This window comes from Pan troglodytes, chromosome 7, assembly GCF_028858775.2.
Source record: "Pan troglodytes isolate AG18354 chromosome 7, NHGRI_mPanTro3-v2.0_pri, whole genome shotgun sequence".
In the NCBI taxonomy this organism is placed as follows: Eukaryota; Metazoa; Chordata; class Mammalia; order Primates; family Hominidae; genus Pan; species Pan troglodytes.
Genome location: NC_072405.2, coordinates 17,761,947 through 17,784,619, shown reverse-complemented (window position 1 = coordinate 17,784,619; position 22,673 = coordinate 17,761,947). Strand labels below are relative to the sequence as shown.

Genomic DNA, 22,673 nt, shown 5'->3' with positions numbered 1-22,673 from the left:
GCCGCCTCCTTTAATTTCAGTTATAGTTCCCTTTATAAACATTCTTTTCCTAAGGAACACCATGCCCTATTTATTGCCACAAAGCCACTAAAATCTGTGCCTCAGTCTGTCTGCTTCATGGGTGTGGTTAAATACAAACCACTTGCTAGTGTCTGCTAAAACTTAGTAACATCAAGACTAGAATGTCATTGTCTATTCTACTGGGGCAAAGGCCGAAATACACAAGCATGTGCTCATATGCTCTTTTCCCTACAAACTAACCATATTACCTACTGACAGTAAGCCTTATTGACATCTCTGGCTACATATAATTCATACTCAATATTATAAAATAAAATGTTAGGCCAGTAAGCTTTCACAATTTTTATTAAATCCTAGTCTAGTTTAACAATATCTGACGTTACAGACATCATCCCATGGTGAACATGTTTAATAAGTGAAAGCAAGTCAGACATCTCATCTAGGTCATTATTTTCTGCAGACTAAGCAATAACTACACAGAACACTATGGGTAATGACAAACACCTGCTCGGTTTTCACACAAGCCATTTGTTTATCAAACTAGATCTGCTAATACTGAAGACAGTCGATTTGGTGATTGTAGTTCTCATATAATTATAAATATCTTATTGAGATAACATTTTGACAGTTTCACTGACTTTCCAAATAAACATTTGATTGGAAGAAAACAGATCAAATATGGATTTCACAAACCAAAACTTTATAAACTCAATGCAATACAAATCCTTTTTATTATAAAAGTGAGTTGAAACTAAAAGATTTATAAAAACTATTACTTTTGGCCTTAAACAGTACCAACTCTTATGATCAAAAAAGGCCACAACAGTTAAGACTGTATTGCTCGATTTTATTCTACACTAGGTGGTGGGCACAAAGCAATCCTCCTTAATAAAGTTGACAATTGCTTCACTCAACATTTTTAATAATGCACATTAAAAAAAAGTTCATCTTACAAATTATTCTGCAATCCAAACATAAAATTGCTTGGAGAACAACATTTAGAAAACAAAAGCCAATGTAAAAAGACAGATTAAAACAACTAGAACAGTACAGGTTTTGTTTATGTGACTCGGATTTTACAGTTTTCTTACTGCATCATCAATGACAGAAATCTGTTCCTTCAGCGGGCTCCATTGTTCTGGATTTAAAGAAATACCTTTTCTTCCTGGTTTCATTTCACCTTCAGGATCCATCCAATATTCTCTAGTTTCAATTAGCACTTTCCCTTTAAAATCTCCAACGCTAACGTACCTCATTTTCCCAACCTGAAACTTGTTATCATCTCTGCTGCTGCCGCTCTGTTTAGAAGATGACAGAGCTCTCGAAGTTTCACCTGTCTTTTGCTTCTTCACAGGTTTTTCTGGAGCAACTTGCTTTTTCCTCTTTAACTTTTTGTCAACCTCACTGTCAGAATCACTGCCAGAAGAGCTTGAAGAAACAAGTTCCTTTGATTTAGGCATCGCTTAGCTCGGCTCTAGCAGTCGAACACCCTCCTGCTTATTCGCTCGCGACTCCTCCCTGCCCTTCATTTTCATCCCCTCCAAGGCCAAACTTCCTGCAGGGGAGAGCACCCTCACATTCCACGTCCTCCCTCCCACCCGGTCCCTTCCCACTGCTGGCACTCTGCACACAGTGCTCTCCTGAAGGTCATCATGACCTCGAATTTGATCACCTGCCAAGCCCAAGGGGCCACTGCTCCATCGTCCCGCCTTCATCTCTGCATGATTCACGATAGCGACAGCCCGCTTCTCCTTGGACGTTCCTTTCTCCACTTACATTTGACCCATCTCACTGACTGGTTGCTCCTTCCTGTCTTGCTCCTTAAACACAAGACTTTCTCTAGGATTCCCTGCACCTTTCCTCATGCTCCATGACACCCTGTGAGCCTCTCTAGCTCATCATGACTCCTACTAGGAAAGCTGCCCCATCGGTGCCTCTAAGGCCAGCCTGTCCCTGTGGCAGGGGGAGGCCAGGCCTGCTTCCCAATTACATTGTCTCCATCTCCACAGCACAGGTGGTCACAGGCACGAGCTCAGCACGCCTCAGGGGGTGATACACTGTGCCCGCTCACCCACTCTGCCTTTCCCCATCTGCCAGGCGGTGGCCTCTGCCACTGCTCAGCTCAGTGCCGGCTGAGCCGCTCCAGTGTTTCCTCCTTGCCCCGGTGCCCACACTGTTGGTCAGCTGACACCAACAGAGCCCACTGCCGCCGTGGCCCGCGCCTCTCACCCTCTCCACTCCTACAGCTGCAGCCACCCCATTGCTTCCTTGTCAACAACTTCCTTTTCGGCGCCACAACTGCCTTTTCCTTTCTACCAATCCCAGTTGGAGCAGACCACACGCAGGCCATGGTATTCAGTCCCCACCACGTCTGGGGAGCCCCTGGACCCACTGTCCTATAGACACCCACTCATAGGAAATGGTCTCAGCCTCATTTGCAGCAGCTCATGCCTGGAGTCCTAGTCTTGTCCTAACCATATGGGTTAGAAAGGTGCATTTCAGTACACACACACACACACACACTTTTTTTTTTTGAGATAGAGTCTCACTCTGTGGCCCAGGCTGGACTGCAGTGGCGTGATCTGGGCTCACTGCAACCTCTTCCTCCCCGGTTATCTTGCCTCAGCCTCCCAAGTAACCGGGATTACAGGCGCCCACCACCATGCCAGGTTGAATTTTGTATTTTTAGTAGAGACAGGGTTTCACCATGTTGGCCAGGCTGGTCTCGAACTCCTGACCTCAGGTTATCCACCTGCCTTGCCTCCCAAAGTGCTGGGATTACAGGCATAAGCCACCACGCCTGGCCCACATTCTTTGATGTTACATATTTTATATATGTGCATATATACACACAAGTGCGTGAGTATGCTCTTCTACCCTTCTAAATACAAATAAATCCATTATTCAATATTTTCCCATCGTCTATTCTGCAATTGAGGTTTTATTCATTTTTTCTTAAATCCAGGCCTTCATGAAGGGAAAGTGAGGTTTTTTATAAGCTATTGTATGTTTTCTCAAGAGTGGGAGGAGATGACCTTTGAGAAGTTGAGGATTTTCTCCCAAATTCCTTTGTAGCCTGTAACAGACTAATTTGTGTTCCCTTAAAATTCACATATAAAGCCCTAATGCCCAGTGTGATCTAGCAGAGGAACTGAGTCAGCCAGCCCTTGATCTTGGACTTCCCAGGCTCCAGAACTATGAGAAATAAGTCTGCTGTTTGAGTCACCTCCCCTAGGGCACATTTCGGCAGCCAGAGCTGACTCCGGTGTGGCTCTGGCCCTTGTTAACTGCGTGAGCTTAGGCGACGTCCTCAGCCTCTCTAGACTCTTTCGTTTTCTCATCTATAACTTAAGGACAACAAGGGTGAGGACCTATCTTCATGTGTTGTTTTGTAGATCATGTGCAAGAAGTAAGCGAAGTGCTGAGGACCGGGTGGGGGAGACACAGCCCTCGACACAGGGAGAGCACCCCGTGCGGGAGGAGCCTTCAGTACAAGAGACTTGGTCTGCCACCAAGTGGCTCTCCGCACTGTTGACAATTGTCAGTCATTTAAGACAGAGGAGGCCGGGCATGGTGACTCATGCCTGTTATCCCAGCACTTTGGGAGGCCGAAGCAAGTGGATCACTTCAGGCCTGCCGTTCGAGACCACCTGGGACAACATGGTGAGTCTCCCTCTATACAAAAATACAAAAATTAGCCGGGCATAGTGGTGCACACCTGTAGTCCCAGCTACTAGGGTGTCTGAGGTGGAAGGATCACCTGAGCCCGGGAGGTCAAGGCTGCAGTGAGCCATGGTCCCACCACTGTACTCCAGCCTGGGCAACAGAGTGAGACCCTGTCTCAAAAAAATAAAATAAAATAAAGAGAAGAATAAAGGAAAGCCAGAAATATCAGCCAGTGTTTTCAGCTTCACTCTCACAAATCTCTGTGCAGACATCGTGGTGACAGAGGTCAAGTCCATCTCTGTTCACCTGGGGCAGAGGAGCAGGTGTGCGCTCACCTCCTCTCACTGCTACTTTTATGTAGATTCCTCAGCTAACCCAGTAAGCCCTGGAGGCCACCTCCATGAATAGTTGGGTATTTAAAGACCTTTTACTACCAAATAAAGACGACAACAGTAAGTAACAGTGAGCTTTATTTTCATGTCACCGCTCTAGGTTCATTCACCTGTTGCCAACAACCTGAGGGAGTTTCTCCACAGCCCTTGATTCCTGAATTGTTCAACATATCAACAGTCACCAATACATTGACTTAAGGAGTAAACAAGCAGCTTTTCTCTACACGCCACCGGGCACCCCAGGAAGGCGCAGCTCCCTGCTCCACCCCCGCCTCTTGGTGCCTGTATCCAGCAGGAAGGACCCAGCAGGAGGCTGAATCCAAGCACTGCTCTCAGGCCACTCTATCCTCATCCCTGGATCCTCCAGGGGAACAAGATAAAAAAAAAAAAAAATCCTGTTTTCCTGCTTTCCAAAATGGAGGGCCTTAACATCAACCAAAGTTACAAAACAAAAACAAAACACAGGAGCTACCTGGGCGCGGTGGCTCACACCCGTGGTCCCAACATTTTGGGAGGCCAAGGTGGGAGGAATGCTTGAGTTGTAGGAGTTCAAGACCAGCCTGGCCAATATGGCAAGACCCCATCGCTCTAAAAAGTAAACAAAAATCAGCTGGGCATCATATCACATGCCTGTAGTCCCAGCTACTCTGGAGGCTGAGATGAAGACTGCTTGAGCCTGGGAGGGCAAGGCTGCCGTGAGCCAAGATCACACCACTACACCCTAGCCTGGGAGACAGAGCAAGACTCTCTCTCAAAACAAAAACCAAAAAAAAAAAGAACCCCACATCATCTGCAAAGCCATGTTGGGAGCACAGCCATTTCCCATAGGCTTTCTTTTTCCTTGCCCCATTGCCTTCCGGGAAGTTTTCCCGTTACCCATTATCACGATTTTTCCCATCTTTCACGACGGTGCAATGCAATAGGATGAATTAACTGAACTAGAAAAGGATAAAAAAAATCTAACCCTATGAAAACTCTGCCTTCAACATAACTCCAGGGAGATGAATATTATACTACTGGCACCTCTGGCCCACACTATCCTCTGTACCCCGTCCCTGCCCACATCCTCCTTTCTGGACACTTAGACGTCAGGTTCCCCAAGCGGCAAGGTTCCATGAGGAGCACCACCAGCTCCTTCGGAGAACTGGCACTGCTCTGGCTCCTCTGACAACTGGGGCTGGCACTGCGGGCACCACCAGGTGAGCCTCTGTAACCCATCTTCGGGCCCAAACGCCTCCTTCATGACCTGGTGGCCAGCAGGGCACTGTTCTTTCTGGTAGACCTGTGTGTGCTGCGGTCTGCCTTGGAACTTGCCCTGCAGCCAGGCTGTACTGAACTCCACCACGTGATCCACCAGGACCTCCCGACGCGAGGCACTCAGGACTGAGCCGAGAGAAAGGGGATGGATCCCAGCTCTGTACAAGGCTTCATTCTTAATGATGTTCCCTGAAATAAAGCGGGGGAAGATAAGGGAAGGACAAAGGACACACGGCATGATGAAACCACCCACAGAGTTAACAAGGCAGAAATCAGCTCTTCCATGTCCTGTGGGACCCTGGACGGGTCTGCGATCTCTGACTCCACTTCGCTGTCTGTAAAATGGAGTTGACAATTCCTACCTTTAAGGTTGCTGTGAAGATGAAATGAAACTCATGCATGGCCCGTCATGGCAAACAGGCTATCAAAAACGGATCGGGCATCTGACTGCCTGCATGTGAATCGCGGCTCAAGCTGATCCTACCCACGTGACCCTGGCAAGCTCCTCAGCCTCAATTAGCTGCAGTTTCCTTATCTGTAAGGCAGGGATGGCTTACCTGGTTTTTGTGAGCAGTAAATGAGAATTCACCAAAAGATGCTGAGCACAGTGGCTGGTATGTAGAGTACTCAATAAGTATTAACTGTTGTTATTATTTAAAATGTTGGCCTGGCGCATTCCTGTAATCCCAGCATTTTAGGAGGCAGAGGCGGGTGAATCACTTGAGGCCAGGAGTTCAAGATCAGCCTGGACAACATGGTGAAACCCTATCTCTACCAAAAATACAAAAATTAGCCAGGCATGGTGGCACCTGCCTGTAATCGCAGCTACTCAGGTGGCTGAGGTAGGAGAATAGCTTAAACCTGGGAGGTGGGGCTTGCAGTAATCTGAGATTGTGCCACTGCACTACAGCCTGGGCAACATGGCAAGACCCTGTCTCAAAAATTTTTTTTTTAAATTAAAAACAAAATGTCAAGCATAGCTAGGCACAGTGGCTCACGCCTGTAATCCCAGCACTTTGGGAGGCAGAGGCAGGAGGATCATTTAAGCCCACAAGTTCAAGACCAGCCTGGGCAACATAGTGAAAGCTTGTCTCTACAAAAATTTTAAAAATTAGTGAGGCGTGACGTCATGCACCTGTAGTCTCAGCTACTCAGGAGGCTGAGGTGGGAGGATCGCTTGAGCCACAGAGGTTGAGGCTGCAGTGGGTTGTGATTGTGCCACTGCACTCCGGCCTGGGTGACAGAGAGAGACCCTGTGTCAAAAAATAAAATAAATGAAATACCAAGCATAATGCTTGTTATGTAGAAAGTGTTTGGGGAGCTGTTATCTTATTATTTTTCTACTCCTGCCTCATTCTCTGTGAAGCCAGCCTCGATCCCTCCTTCCAGAATCAGTAACTCTCTTGGGAATGTTCCAACCGTACTCTTTCAGCTCCACCAGGCATTCATTGCAATCTTTAGTAACCCACAGTGGACTGAGTCCATGCTTGCTGGGCCATTATACAATGATCTCCTTAAGGAGAGGTGGTGAGCGTGACAGAGCTCAAGTGAGTGTCTGTGTGTTTGGAGTGAGTGGGTGAAGGAAATTCCTGCTGTTTCCAAGAGCCTCATAGTCACACTCCTCATTACACACATCAGTCTTTCCAGAATTCATTGACAGAATACCTGGATTCACATCTCAGCTGCACCATTTACTAGTGATGTGTTCTCTGCTTCAGTTTCCTCATCTGAAGGAAGGGAAAAGCACTATAATCATCCTATAGGACAGCAGTAAGGACAAGAACGTGTGCCTGGCACATCAGCAGTGTTTTCCTGCTTGGAAAACACTGGCCGTTATTAATTACTACTGTTACTGTTAGCTCTTGCCATATATACCCAAAAAGCCACTTCCGACGGCTCTTCGCTCCTGAGTGCACAGGGACTCCCATGGTCCTAACATGAAAATGCAAGGCGAGTGCCTGCTGTACCACCTGGCCTCCTCCGACCCTCGTGAGGGGTGGTGAGCAGGCAGCAAGGCCACATGTTGGATATGGAGATGACTCTGTCACCACCAACCTGCCTGATTGCTTCAGCAACCAATTTTGGGCACAATTATTCCCCTATTGTGAGTAATAAGAACGCCACGCTGTCATAGTCCCGCTAATTAGCTGTTATATGTATTTTTGAAATTGTTCAGCACTTCTCCCTATTCTGAAATGCTCACAGTTTCACTGCTCACACCACTGCAATAGAGAGAGAGAAAGAGCTTCTTCACTCGCGTCGCATAAGAACCCAGTGTAGACTGAGTCATCTCTGTGCCCTGGCCAGGGCAGGAAGCTCCATCCACCCAAGAGCAGCATCCCTTAGAACATGCACTCACTGCTCTGTTAGCAGCCTGCACGACTTCAGTCCCTACAGACACAGGTCAGGCACCTCCTACGTGCAGGCGCTGCACTGTGCAGTGGAGGGTACAGAGGTGCCAGAGACATGACCCCACCCTTTAGGAGGTGATGCTCCAACGCTGCTGGCAGAGGGCTCACAACAGATAACACAATTAGGGTGTGGATTCTGAAGCAGAGAGACAAGTTAAAAACTGCCTGATCTAATGCCCTCAGTCTAAAAACAAGGGAAGTAAAAGAAAGGAGATTAAGCAAGTGGCACCTCAAAACCAACAGCACTGGCACAACTAGGGTGGGCCTCAGGTCTTCTGACTCCCACAGGACCGACTTTTCCATGAAGCAACTCTGTGGACTCACCCCTTTCCCATGAGTCATACCTAGCCCTGAGAAGTATCTCTGGTCCAGCAGTGTATAGCAGACAGGCTGAGCCTGGCCTAGAGCTTCTAAGGCTTGTCCTCGATGGAACTTCTCAGACAGGATGTCACAGGTGGGTGTGACCACTGGGGAAGAGCTCCAAGACAACTGACAATTATAAAATGCCAGGAAGCCACCACCACTAAAGTGCAGGACCAACCTGGGAAGAAAGAACAGGTCATATGTACACATCGTTACCACAGTATAGTCAGAGCACACTCTGTGGCTGGGTCATACACACATACACACATCCCCACATCGTTACCACAGTATAGTCAGAGCACACTCTGTGGCTGGATCATACACACATACACACATCCCCACATCGTTACCACAACATAGAGCACACTCTGTGGCTGGATCATGCACACATACAGACATCCCCACATCGTTACCACAGTATAGTCAGAGCACACTCTGTGGCTAGATCATGCACACATACACACATCCCCACATCATTACCACAACATAGTCAGAGCACACTCTGTGGCTGGATCATACACACATACACACATCCCCACATCGTTACAATATAGTCCAAGCACACTCTGTGGCTGGATCATACACACATACACACATCCCCACATCGTTACCACAATATAGTCAGAGCACACTCTGTGGCTGGATCATACACACATACAGACATCCCTGACTTAACAATGGTTCACTTTTAATTTTTGATTTTATAATCGTACAAAATCAATGCACACTCAGTAAAAGCCATACTTTGAGTACGTATAAAACCTTCATTTTCAGTACAGCATTCAATAAATTACGTGAGATATTCAACATTTTATAAAACAAGCTTTGTGTTAGATGATTTTGCCCAACTGTAGGCTAATGTAATTGTTCTGAGCACATATAAGGTAGGTTAGGCTAAGCCCAGATGTTTGGTAGGCTAGGCATATTAAATGGTTTTTTGACTTATAATTTGTTTTTTTTTTGAGATGGAGTTTCATTCTTGTCGCCCAAGCGGGAGTGCAGTGGCACTATCTTGGCTCACTGCAATCTCTTCCTCCCAGGTTCAAGCGATTCTCCTGCCTCAGCCTCCCAAGTAGCTGGGATTACAGGTGCATACCACCACACCTGGCTAATTTTTTGTACTTTTAGTAGAGATGGGGTTTCATCATGTTGGTCAGGCTGGTCTCGAACTCCTGATGTCAGGTGATCCACCTGCCTCGGCCTCGTAAAGTGCTGGGATTACAGGTGTGAGCCACCACACCCAACCTAATATTTTCAATACTCCATATACCCTTTCCATATAGAAAGGATATATAAAGCTAATTTTATTTATTTATTTATTTATTTATGTATTTATTTGGAAATAGGGTCTTGCTCTGTTGCCCAGGCTGGAGTATAGTGGCACAATCACAGCTCACTGCAGTCTCAACCTCCCTGGCTCAAACTACCCTACCACTTCAGCCTCCCAAGTAACTGGGACTACAGGTATGCACCACCACACCCGGTTAATTTTATTTTATTTTTTTTTACAAACAGGGTCTTCACTATGTTGCCCAGGCTAGTCTCTTACTCCTGGGCTCAAGTGATCCTCCTGTCTCAGCCTCCCAAAGTGCTGGGATTACAGACAGGAGTCACTATACCTGGCAAGCTAATAGTATTTATTTCAAAGACCAACAAAGTAGATAAAACTCAGGCCAGCCTATTAAAGAAAATAGAGACAAAGCAAAATAAACATAAAACATGTACACGAGAAAAGAGACCTAACCAGGTAAAAAGAGATTTAAAAATAATGGCATGATACACATTCACTCTACGGCACTATATCTGAAAACCTAGGGGTGAGCCCCCTTCGGGGAGCACATTTTAGTGCCTCCAGCTGCTGACTAATCCAGGACTCAGCAAAGGGCAGGCTCCTGATGATGACAGGTTTGCTGGGGGTTCTAAGAAAAGTTTCCTCATCTGAACTTCTAAAAATGATCTTCTCTTCTTCTGGATTTTTTGGTGTGAATAAAATCCTGGAGCTGCAGTAGCCTCTTGCTGCTGGTCTAAGGACAAAACCAATGCGTGGAAAGTGCAAAGCCAGGAGAATCACAAAAACAGGAAGCCAGAACCTTGGAACGGCAGCCCCAAAGCCCACCCTCCTTCTGAACTTCCAGTCATGTGAGCCCAAAATCTCCAGACCACAGAAGCTACTCCGAGTTATTTTTACAGCCCATAGCATCCTATGGTACCTACGTCAGGCCACAAATAAAGACTACACTTCTAAACATTTTTACAAGTTATAAAACTTCAGAAAATAGAAGGCATGTGACTTTCTCTGGGGGCAGAAGGGGCCTTTTTTTAGCAAAAGGGGAAACCTACAAGCAACCAAGAAAAATACCCACCATTGATGATATAAAAATTTAAAATCCCAAATGCCAAGAGGCATCATAAGCACAATCAAAGGACAGAGGACAGACTTGAAACAATACTGGCAACACATGTCACAAAAACAAACAGACTTCCTGTGCAAAAGCTTCATTACATTGATAAGAAGTACACAAACGACCTAACATTCATGAGATTTCAGCTCAGCTAGCACTTTCCTAAGGCCAGAAAAATGTACAGCCCTAAGAATGTGCATTCCCTCTGACCAGCAATTACTCCTCTGGGAATTGACACTGAGGACATATCCTAAACCTAGATAGAGTCTTATGCACAAAATATTGATCTCAACATTCATAGATTACAAAAACTGGGGCCAAGCATGGTGGCTCACGCCTGTAATCCCAGCACTTTGGGAGGCGGAGGTAGGCGGATCGCTTGAGGCCAGGAGTTCCAGACCAGCCAGCCTGTCCAACATGGTGAAACCCTGTCTCTATTAAAAATACAAAAGTTAGCCGGTGTGGTGGCACGCACCTGTAGTCCCAGCTCCTCCGAGGCTGAGGCAGGAGAATTGCTTGAACCTGGGAGGCAGACGTTACAGTGAGGCGAGATCGTGCCACTGCACTCCAGCCTGGGCCAACAGAGCAAGACTCCGTCTCAAAACAGCAAAAAAACTCATCAAGCTGAATACTTAAGATCTGCATTCTATTGAATGTTAATTAAATCTCAATAAAAAATAAACATACAAACAATATACTTAAAATAAAACTGGGAAAATCTTGTCCCTAAATTCAAAGCACACTAGTCAGGAGTCAGACAATAAAATGTTCTTCAGGGACAGTCCCCCCTCAAGTGCCACATTTGCTGGGAAAACTCTCCCCTTCTCCCAGCCACCTCTTGGTGCACAACCCTCTCCTGCATGCAGACCACAGTCTACTTCCTATCACCGGTAGATACAGAGGTGGCCTCTCTCCCCAAGACAGCAGGGCCCTGGGGGGCAGACTGGACGTCCTCAGTGTGTCCCCACTGCTGCAGTCCCAAACCCCACCAAGCAGGGCCCTATGACTATCAGAGCCCATGAGAATCAGATGGCCACACCATTACCTCGGGGAAGGGTCCCTCCAGTCCCCCCTCTTGTTGGCTTTCTTGGCTCTGGAGAAATCGTTCACCCAAATGCTGCCAAACAAACCAAAGCTGACACGCAGCCACCTCCCAGCATCTCCTGCAGGAGCGTCTCTCTCCAAATACTCAGAATCATCCTCGCCCTGGGGGACGAGCTCTGCAGACTGTGAGGATCCATCAAGGGTCTTCTGCCCGCTGGGCTCCCCGACCTGCTTTGGGTCCGCAGCCCCTTCCTTCTGCACTTCTTTTTGTGGAGGCTCTGGTGTTGGGCTGCTGCCAGGGGGCCCCATTTCTTCATCTAGATCAAACCTAAGGAATAATTTCTTTCCATGGACCTAGAAAAAATGAACAGAGATCCAAGCCTTACAGACCCAGAGAGGGCAACTGGGGAATGCAGATATTTATCCTATTGCAAAGGTCTTCCTTCTCACCCCTCCTGGGGGGCCTTCCCAAATGAAGTCTTTGGGCTCTGCCTTTTGCTCTTTTGCTCCAGTGGTGTGAGCAGTTCGCATGTGGTTTTCAAAGTGACTGGGAGCAAGTAGACTTAGTTGGCAGTGAAACACACCCATGCTAGATGGCAAGGCCACCCTGGAATACCTGAAGGGAATCGCTCCCAATTTTTTCATGCAGTAGCTAAGAAATGAACATAAGTTGTCATTCCTTCATTCCATTCGTAATACATTTTCTATGCCAGAAATAAGCGGTGCGTGGGAATGCACACATACAGAGCAGCTAAAGACAACACCCTGTAAAACTGGGTACCCCTCGCTACCCCCTCCACCAGCATATTGGACTTGATAAGAAAACTGTAATCAATAAAAATTAGATACTGAAACAAAAATTGATCAGTGAATCAGATCACCACTGTAAAAAGTACAAGGCAAAGGACCCACCTCATCTCACTGAAAATGATTTCAGTAGAAGAAAATAAATATAGAAAATGTGTGTTAAAGGATGTTCTGCTGCCTTTTTTTTTTTCAGATGGAGTCTCGCCTAGACTGGAGTGTAGTGGCACCATCTTGGCTCACTGCAGCCTCCATCTCCTGGGTTCAAGCGATTCTCTTGCCTCAGCTTCCCAAGTAGCTGGGACTATAGGTGCACACCACCACCCCCAGCTAATTTTTGTATATTTAGCAGAGACCAGGTCTCACCACGTTAGCAAGGCTGGTCACGAACTCCTGACCTCAAGCGATCTGCCCGTCTTGGCCTCCCAAAGTGTTGGGATTCCAGCATGAGCCACCATGCCCGGGCCCTTGCTTTATTTTCATATTGCACCTCCTGATATGCAATATGTGGGCCTAGATTCCAGGATGAGTCAGTTCTTCACAGCCTGAAATTCAGGCAGTCTTTCAAGGAGTATAAACCAAAATATCTGGCATTAATACTGGAAATGCCTGTGTTACTTTTTTGACCACTACAGGTCCGTGCTTAAAAATCACTGTTCTGGTATGATCTTTAACTTGTTAATTAGTATACAAATTAATCTTGAAGTCCTCTACCCAAAAGAGCATTACCTTTCGAAATAATCCCAGAATAGCTTATCTGTAAATCTGAGCACAGATTGTTACCTGCCACATATTAGAAATGGTTTAACTGACCTACATAAAAAAAAAAAAAAAAACTGAGCAAGGATTTAAGTGGGCATAATAGAATTTGCTGCAGAAAATATTTCTTGGTATAAACTCACCAATGTTGATATAATTCTGATGAAAATAATTGTCAAATGCCCATCATGAACAAAACATTTACTAGGTCAAAAATGTCTAGGTCAGGATGTCCTCATACCAACTATGGCAATTTCTGCTGTCCCTCTTTTGGGTTCCTGTGACACTGCGGCCACTTCAATTCACTAATCATTAATTAAGCTTATTCAATGTGCCTGGCAGTGTGCTAGGCTCCAAGGGCAAACAGATGAATAAGGCTCTGCAATGGTTTGAATGTGTTCCTCAAAAAGTATGTGTTGGAAACTTAATCCCCAACGGAACAGTGGTAAGAGATGGCAACTTTGAGATTAGGCCATAGAGCTCTGGCCTCCTGAATGGAATAATGCCAATTGCAAATGACACGGCAAGATGCCAATGCCATGCCCTTGGACTTTCCAGGCTCCAGAACTGTGAGCTAAATAGACTTACATTACTTATAAATTATGCAGTCTCAAATATTCTGTAATAGCAGCAAAATTAGATTACAACAATCTCCAATCTTCCCTTATCTATAACATGGGTGAACTTTGAGGACTTTATACTAAGTGAAATAAGCCAGTCAAAAAAACTCCAAATACTGTATAATTCCACTGATATGAGGTATCTGGGGAAGTAAAATTCATTGAGACAGAAAGTAGAAAGGTGATTGCCAGGGGCTGCACGGAGGGAGGAAAGGGGGAGTTAGCGTTCAACAGGTATGGAGTTTCAGCTTGGGGAGATAAAAAAGTTCAGGGAAACTGTTAGACAACGTGAATATACTTAACATGACTGAACTACATACTTTAAAATGGTTAAGACAGTAAATTTTGTTATGTGTTTTTCATCACAATTTTTAAAAATTTTAAAAGGCGGTGGGGGTGGGAGGGGGACAACTATGAAAACAGATACTACAAGAGCACAGAGAAAAGTGTGGGTAGGCCAGGCACAGTGGCTCATGCCTGTAATCCCTGCACTTTGGGAGGCTGAGACGAGAGGATTGCTTGAGCCCAGGAGATCGAGACCAGCCTGGGTAACAAAGTGAAACACCCATCTGTACAAAAAAAAAAGAAAAGAAAAGTGTGGGTAGAAGCAGAGGTAGCACACGGAAGAAGAGTCTACGTGATGAGGGGAAGCTGGCCGTTACCTGGGCTGGGCTTCACAAGAAGAGTGGAGGGCAGGGGAGACAGGGTGTCCCCAGCTGAGGGGACATACCTGAAGGCAGAGGTGGAAACCCCACACTGGGACAGGGGCTCCTGGTCAGACACAGCAGCTAGGGCGTGCGCTGTTAGCACTACTCCCAACAAACCTGCCATAGGAACCAAAGAGCTCTGAACTCTCAGAACCAAGAGGAGGAGCAGACAGGAGATACAAACTCCCCCCAGAAGATGAGGAACAGGCACAGGAACGGTAACTGATGAGGGAGAGCAGAGACCCCTGCTGCAGCAGAGGGGCGCCCCAAGGAAGAGAGAACCCAGGGAACCTACCCATCGTGACCCTAGGTGACCTGGAGATGGGGAGGCCCCAGGTGCTGTGGCAAGAGGTTAAAAATGGAAGGATTGGTCCTCATACACTGCTGGTGGGATGATAAAATGGTGCAGCTGCCTTGGAAAACACTACAGAAGACACTAAAAAAGTTCAACATACTATATGGTCCAGCAATTCCACTCCTAGGAATAGTCTCAAGAGAAATGGAAACATACGTCTACACCAATACTTGCATATAAATGCCCACAGCAGCATTATCCATAGAAGTCAAAGAGTTGAAACAATCCGAATGTCCAACAACTGATGACTGGACATCACTGACCATAAAATGTGTGATATGGTTTGGCTGTGTCTCCACCCAAATCTCATCTTGAATTTTAGCTCCCATAATTCCCACGTGTTGTAGGGGGGAACCCGGTGGGAGATAACTGAATCATGGGGATGCGTTTTTTCCCATGCTGTTCCCACAACAGTAAGTCTCACAAGATCTGATGGTTTTATAAAGGGCAGTTCCCCTGCACATGCTCTTTCTTGCCTGCTGCCATGTAAGACATGCCTTTGCTTCTCCTTTGCCTTCCACCATGATTATGAGGACTCCCCAGACATGTGGAATTGTGAGTCCACTAAACCTCTTCCCTTTATAAATTACCAAGTCTTGGTTATGTCTTTATCAGCAGCATGAGAACAGACTACTACTGTAAACTGGTACTGGGAGGGGGGCATTGCTGTAAAGACATCTAAAAATGCGGAAGCAACTTTGGAACTGGGTAACAGGCAGAGGTTGAAACAGTCTGGAGGGCTCAGAAGAAGATAGGAAAATGTGGGAAAATTTGGAACTTCCTAGATACTTGTTGAATGGCTTTGATCAAAATGCTGATAGTGATATGGACAATAAGGTACAGGCTGAGGTGGTCTCAGATGGAGATGAGGAACTTGCTGGGAACTAGAGTAAAGGTGATTCTTGCTATGCTAAGAGACTGGCGGCATTTTGCCCCTGCCCTAGAGATCTATGGAAATTTGAACTTGAGAGACATGATTATGGTATCTGGTGAAAGAAATTTCTAAGTGGCAAAGCATTCAAGAGGAAGCAGAGCGCAAAAGTTTGAAAAATTTGCAGCCTGATGATGCAGTAGAAAAGAAAAACTCATTTTCTGGGGAGAAATTCAAGCTGGCTGCAGAAATTTGCATAAGTAACTAGGAGTCAAATGCTAACCACCAAGCCAATAAGGAAAATGTCTCCAGAGCATGTCAGAGACCTTCACAGCAGCCCCTCCTATCACAGGTCCAGACACCTAGAAGGAAAAAATGGTTTCCTGGGCCAGATCCAGGGCCCCCTCTGCTGTGTGCAGCCTAGGGACTTGGTGCCCTGTGACCTAGCCCCTCCAGCCATGGCTAAAAAGCACCAATGTACAACCCAGGCTGCTGCTTCAGAGGGTACAAGCCCCAAGCCTTGGCGGTTCACATGTGGTGTTGAGCCTGCGGGTGCACAGAAGTTAAGAATGGAGGTTTGGAAACCTCCACCTAGATTTCTGAGGATGTATAGAAACAACGGGATGTCCAGGCAGAGGTGTGCTGCAGGGGCAGAGCCCTCATTGAGAACCTCTGCTAGGGCAGTGCAGAAGGAAAAGACGGGGTTAGAGCCCCAAGGCAGAGTTCCTACTGGGGCACTGCCTAGTAGAGCTGTGAGAAGAGGGCCACTGTCCTCCAGACCCCAGAATGGTAGATCCACTGACAGCTTGCACCCTGCCCTGGAAAACACACAGACACTCAAAGCCAGCCTGTGAAAGCAGCCAGGATGACGGACTGTACCCTACCAAAGCCACAGAGGCAGAGCTGCCCAAGGCCGTGGGAGTCTACCTCTTGCATCAGCGTGCCCTGGATGAGAGACATGGAGTCAAAGATCATTTTGGAGCTTTAAGATTTGACTGCCTCACTGGATTTCAGACTTGCATGGGGCCTGTAGCCCCTTCGTTTTGGCCAATTTCTCCCATTTGAAATAGGTGTATTTACCCAATGCCTGTACCCCCATTGTATCTAGGAAGTAACTAACTTGCTTTTGATTTTACAGGCTCATAGGTGGAAGGAACCTGCCTTGTCTCAGATGAGACTTTGGACTGTGGCCTATTAAATTAATGCTGAAATGAATTAAGACTTTTGGGGACTGTTGGGAAGGCATGATTGGTTTTGAAATGTGAGGACTTGTGCTTTGGAAGGGCCTGGGGGTGGAATAATATAATAACTCCCATGATTCCCATGTGTTATGGGACGGACCCGGTGGGAGGTACCCAGTGGGAGGTAATTGAATCATGGGGGCTGTTCTCGTGATAGTAAATAAGTCTCAAGAGATCTGACAGGTTTTTTGTTGTTGTTGTTGCTGTTGTTGTTGTTTTTCAGATGGAGTCTCACTCTGTTGCTGAGGCTGGAGCGCAGGTGCGATCTCAGCTCACTGCAACCTCTGTCTCCTGGGTTCAAGCAATTCTCCTGCCTCAGCCTCCCAAGTAGCTGGGATTACAGGCGCCCACCACCATGCCCAGCTAATTTGTGCATCTTTAGTAGAGATGGGGTTTAACATGTTGGCCAGGCTGGTCTCAAACTCCTGACCTCAGGCGACCTGCCCACCTCTGCCTCCCAAAGTGCTGGGATTACAGGCATGAGCCACTGCACCTGGCCTGACGGTTTTATAAATGGTAATTTCCCTGCACAAGCTCTCTTGCCTTCCACCATGTAGGATGTGCCTTTGTTTCCCCTTCGCCTACTGCCATAATTGCGAGGCCTCCCCAGCCATGCAGAACTGTGAGTCCATTAAACCTCTTTCCTTCATAAATTACCCAGTCTTGGAAGGGGAGAGTAGAAGGAGCTTGGTTTCCAATGTTGCTCCTATACCACCCTGGACTGTTCCATTACTGGAGGAGGAGAAAACCATGAGCTAGAGTAGGCATTTTTCTGAGTCTGTTATGAGTAATCCAACACAACTCCTACATAGAAAATGGAGAGCTGACAAGGAAAGGATGTGCCAGACAAACAGATGGCACAGAGTGCAGCCAAGCTCCCTCCTGCCTCATCAACTCACCCTGCTCACTCCACCTCCATCGGCCCGCCTGTAACTGCTTCTCAAGCCTGAAATGCCCTTTCCTCCCTCTTCAGTCCACTGAAATCCTCCAGCCTTCAAGGCCCAACTCAAGTCCTACCTCCTGCACATCTTCTCCAGGCCACCAGGACCTCTTCCTGTCAGGGTCATTACCTGGGCCTTTATGATGTGCTCTGCCCTCCCCATTTAGCATAGCTTAATATTGTGGCCTGTGTCGATACAAGTCCTATGTTCTCAATTCAGTTCTAAGTTCCTAGGGTCAGGGACCTGCCGACAGGGAGAAGCAGGGAAGGGCGCTCACTTCAAAGCACTGCCAGGCAGCCCCGAAGGTTCCCTGCAACCTTAGGTTCCCTGCAACATGGTTTTCTGCTTGGTTTACTGGGAAAGCAGCTCCCAGTCCCGTCTACAGGTTCCTTCACTGCACATCCATCTGCCCACCCATCCACTTGGGAAATATTCTCTTACAGCCAGCTCTGTGGCAGACACCCTGGTAAGTGCTGGGGATCCAGAGACAAGAGACAATTCTGCCCCTGCAAACCTCGAAGGACAGTGTGTACAAAGAGGCCACAGTCCTGGAGGCCATGGGACCCCGTGCTCTCACCTGTTCCTTGCCAGCCACCTGAGCTTGGGCTAAGTACTCCCTTCTCCGAGGCTCAGTCTCCAAAGGAATCAACTATGGGTACAGGGCTACAGGATCTCTTCCAGTTCTAACTAACAACGGTTTTAAAACCTCTGTGTGTGTGTGTTGCGGGGGTGGGGGGTGAGGGCAAGATGGAAGAAAGGGAACTAGTACTTATGGAGTGCCCATTATGTGCCAGGCATAAAGTCTACTTAAAACAACAATTTTAAGAGGTCAATGGCTTATCTCCATTCTACAATAGAAGAAAGAGCTATGAGATGAACATGCTTAAGAGCACACGGCTAAGCAGCAGCAGAGCGCGTGAGCTCATCTGCAGGCACCACCCATGCTTCCTACGTGCCGGCACTCAGCTAAGTGCTGGGGGCACAATACTGGCGAGGAGCAGCCCCTGCCCTCTGCATCTGTCCTCTCCCCTCAACAAGCAGAACAACTCAGTAAAAAGGGAAGAACAGGAGGAAGTACATGATGTCCTGGAAGCACAGAGATGGAGTCTCCTTCCCACCTAAAGCAGACAGGGCAGGCTTCTCTGAGGATGCAATGGCCAAGTGAAAGCTGGAAGACCAGGAATTACCATTATAAACTGAGGGAACAGGGGCAGAGTTGGGAGAAAAAGGAAGAAGTGCTTGAGCAGGGGGCAGCAAGTGAAAACCACGGACAGAAACACTAAGAAGAGCCAAAGGCAGTTTCATCGATCAGAAGACAGGTTTGGGGCAGGATAAGAAGGCTAGAGAGGGAGGCAGTGGTGAGAAAACAGGGAGCTCCGTGAGCCCCTGGAAGAATGAGCTGGTTTGAACCTAGATCTGAAGGTTCTGCTCTTTTCTTTTCTTTTTTTTGAGACGGAGTCTCACTCTGTCACCCAGGCTGGAGTGCAGTAGCACAATCTCATCTCACTACAATCTCGGCCTCCCGGGTTCAAGCAATTCTCCTGCCTCAGCTTCCCAAGTAGCTGGGATTACAGGTGCCCACCACCACACCCAGCCAATTTTTGCATTTTTAGTAGAGACGGGGTTTCATCATGTTAGCCAGGCTGGTCTTGAACTCCTGACCTAGTGATCCACCCGCCTCGGCCTCCCAAAGTGCTGAGATTACAGGTGCGAGCCACCGTGCCCAGCCGGTTCTGCTCTGTCCTTAATTCTCCACTGGCTCAGGGGAATAGAACACAGTTCCCAGCCAAAGGTGCCCATCAGCTGCGGCCGGAGAGAATAGAAGCACTCCAGACCCTCTGAATCGGGGTCTCCAGCTCATCCACACGTGTTCTTTACAGTTCTACAGTCCACAGCGATATCTACTTCTGGCTGAGACACGTGAGACTGAAAGAGGGAGCTGCATGGAGCCCGAGCTTGGTGGTTCCGGACTCAGGGAAGCGACACCCTGAGACATATGGGGATAGATCCTAGGGGAGGCGCAGGATGTGCGACAGAGCCAGCCCTTCAGAGGAGTATTGCCTCACCTGGGTGTCCTGGAGCCACAGAGACTGCAGGCTGGCGGGCTGTAGCTTCTTACTGCTGCCCCCTGTCTTGACCACCTGCTGACCCACAAAGGGGGAGACCAAACGGTGAAATTTCCTCACCAACGGCCCTTCTGGCATCCCTGTGGGCAGAAATGGGCAAAAGAGGCCACCGACTTAGCTCATTTATCTCTAGCATCTTTAACAGGTGCCAAGCATCCTCCACGCCGCCATTTTTGCTACCAACTAACTTTAAGAGCAAGTATGGCCAAAAAGGGAGTGTGGCTGGGAGGCGGTCAGATCATAGAGAAGAGCAGCTGTGGCAGGGTGTGGGAAACGTAGCAGGAAAGGCAGCCCCTCTTACCTTTCTTCATGCAGCAAACACTTATTAAGCACCAACAGTGTGCTAGGCAGCACATCATGGGCACCATCCACTTTATTCCTGAGCGGCACCTGCCACACCAGGAGCTGGCCTTTGTTACTTTTTGCCTGGACTGTGAACCTCTAACACCTCCTGACTTTCTCTGTCCCCCTCCTCCCGCTCTCAAAAAACAGCCATTCTGACCCACTGCTGCCGACTTATTTCCCACTTTTGAAGGGACCAGATGCCGCCCTCCAGGACCGCCGACCACTAGCGTGGGGGAGGTGTGCATGAAACGACCAACACGCGGACAGAGCTCAGAATCATAAGTGAGACCCCCAGCCACGTAGGTACGCCCGGCTTAGCTACAGACAGTTATCTCTGATCCCCGAGAAACAGCTGTGGTTCTGTTCTAATCACCACGCAGGGCTCCCAGGGCCACCTCTACTCTCCCTGCCCCAAATCATCCCAGTCCACTGACAGCCGCCTACATGAGGCAGTCTGAGTGGTGTACACCCGGGCTGCTCGGGCAGAGGAGACTCCCAGCCTCACCCGGGGCAGCTGCCTAGCCACCTGCTCCTGCACCAGCCTCTCTATAAGTTATGATGCAAATCGAAAAGAACTAAGTAGATATCGGGCAGGGGGTAGCTATTATATTTCAGTGATTCTAAAAAACATTTTAGAATACTTTTAAAATCTCAGAAAAGGGGACGGCTCACAATCTCGGCATTCTCATAGTTTTGGCAGCAGCACATTCAATAACGCGCATCTTACACTCGCCGGTGCCCATTCGCTGAGATGTACTATTTCCCCTCATCAGGCTTTCCAGACACTCCCCAGGGAATCCTGACAAAACCGCCAGGCTGGAAGGAGACGTGCCAAACGCTGCTGACCTTAACCAGTTGGATGCCTGATCCTCTTCTACGGGGAAGCTTCTGGAAAAGCCTTCATCTGAAATGCACCAAGTCCTGAAAATCTCCGGACACGTGGGCATGTTTCGTTTAGGGATTTTTATGGAGATGGACAGGTGGGAAGCAAGCTGCCTCTGCAACAGCCTTGAAAGATGAGACGCGGAAGGGACTTCGAAGAGTCGCTGAGGATGCCGCGCCCACCCTCGGGCCCTCCCTGCCCGGGGGCTACCGAGGAGCTCGAGGCTGGCGCTGCGCCAGCCAGGGAAGAGGAGGGGTTGTCTCCGCCGTTCTCTTCCGAGTGCCCGAGGTGGGGGGTCTAAGACCACTGCTTTCCCAACTCTGCCTCGGCGTGCGGGGAGAGGGGCGCAGACGCGGGTCTGAGGGTCACTGGGGGCCTCCAGGCGTGGGCAGCACCTCCGCAGGCGGCTGAGACGGAGGAGGGCCCGGGGCCCGCCCTCCCTTCCTGTCCCCTCCCGACTTCTCCGCCAGGCCGCGGATCTACCGGAGGGCGGGCGGCTGCACTCACCGGCTCCGTGTGGGTGGCACGTCGGCCCGACCCAGCACCGCTGCGCAGCCCGCACAGCCGCTACAGCTGGGGGCGGAGATTTCCCGGCTCGGCGGCCCATGCGGCCTACGTCCCCTTAGGGGACGCCCCTGTAGGTGGAGGCTGCGGGGCTCCTCCCCCAAGTGGGCGTGGACTCCGGCCTGGAGGGGGTGGCGGGGTGCGCGCAGGCGCAGGGCTCATTCCCTGGAAAGTGGGTCTAGGTCGAGGCTGCTCTTTTGTGGGTGGGCGAGGGGTTCCATCCCGGGGGTCGCTGGAGGCAGGGCTGCATTAGAGGGTCGGGAGTGAAAGCAGGGATGGAAGAAGGGTGCAGGCTGGGACTAACATTGGAGAGACGCTCTTGGAAACTTTTTTTTTTGGTGGGGGGGAGACAGTCTCGCTGTGTCACCCAGGCTGGAGTGCAGTGGCGCGATCTCGGCTCACTGCAACCTCCGCCTCCTGGGCTTAAGCCATTCTCCTGCCTCAGCCTCCCGAGTAGCTGGGATTACTGGCGCCCGGCTAATTTTTGTATTTTTAGTAGAGACCGGGTTTCACCATGTTGGCCAGGCTGGTCTTGAACTCCTGATCTCAGGTGAGCCGCCCTCCTCGGCCTCCCAAAGTGGTGGGATTACAGGCGTGAGCCACCGCACCCGGCCCTTTTGGAACATTTCTTGTCTCAAGGAGACAGTTATAGGGAAAAGTCAATGGGTGTGTGAATGGGACAGCCTGGGTGTTCCCACAATGGCAAGCCTTTCTGTGGGTTCTGCTTGGCCTCCGAGCCTAATGAAGTCGGGTGCAAAGGAAACAGGTGGTCAAGACTCGTGAAATGTTGAACGGGTGGGATTTTTTTGCTTTCTATTATTTGAATTTTATTACTTGAATTTTTACTATAAGCAAATTTTGCTTAAACTATTTGTGTATTAAATTTTTTATTTCATAGAAT

General features: G+C 48.4%; 2 protein-coding genes across 3 annotated transcripts; both read right to left on the bottom strand.

Annotated features, from left to right (window-relative positions):
• Window positions 1-1,015: 1,015 nt before the first annotated feature.
• LOC107976238 (activated RNA polymerase II transcriptional coactivator p15-like) lies at window positions 1,016-1,831 on the bottom strand. Its single transcript, XM_054656527.2, has one exon. It carries the CDS (start codon window positions 1,479-1,481, stop codon window positions 1,098-1,100), a length of 384 nt encoding a protein of 127 aa, XP_054512502.1. The 5' UTR covers window positions 1,482-1,831; the 3' UTR covers window positions 1,016-1,097.
• A 2,309-nt stretch (window positions 1,832-4,140) lies between these two features.
• On the bottom strand, window positions 4,141-21,884 carry NEIL2 (nei like DNA glycosylase 2). Of its 2 annotated transcripts, XM_009440251.5 has the most exons (6): window positions 21,716-21,851; window positions 21,172-21,333; window positions 19,921-20,060; window positions 11,558-11,910; window positions 8,092-8,288; window positions 4,141-5,525 (listed from the first exon to the last, which is right to left on the bottom strand). In XM_009440251.5, the coding sequence occupies exons 3-6, from the start codon at window positions 20,056-20,058 to the stop codon at window positions 5,161-5,163; spliced, it is 1,053 nt and encodes a 350-aa protein (XP_009438526.1). In that variant the 5' UTR covers window positions 20,059-20,060; window positions 21,172-21,333; window positions 21,716-21,851; the 3' UTR covers window positions 4,141-5,160. The 2 variants fall into 2 exon arrangements, with proteins under 2 accessions (XP_009438526.1, XP_001142056.1); XM_001142056.8 differs by lacking the exon at window positions 21,172-21,333 and having other exon boundaries at window positions 21,716-21,884.
• Window positions 21,885-22,673: the final 789 nt, after the last annotated feature.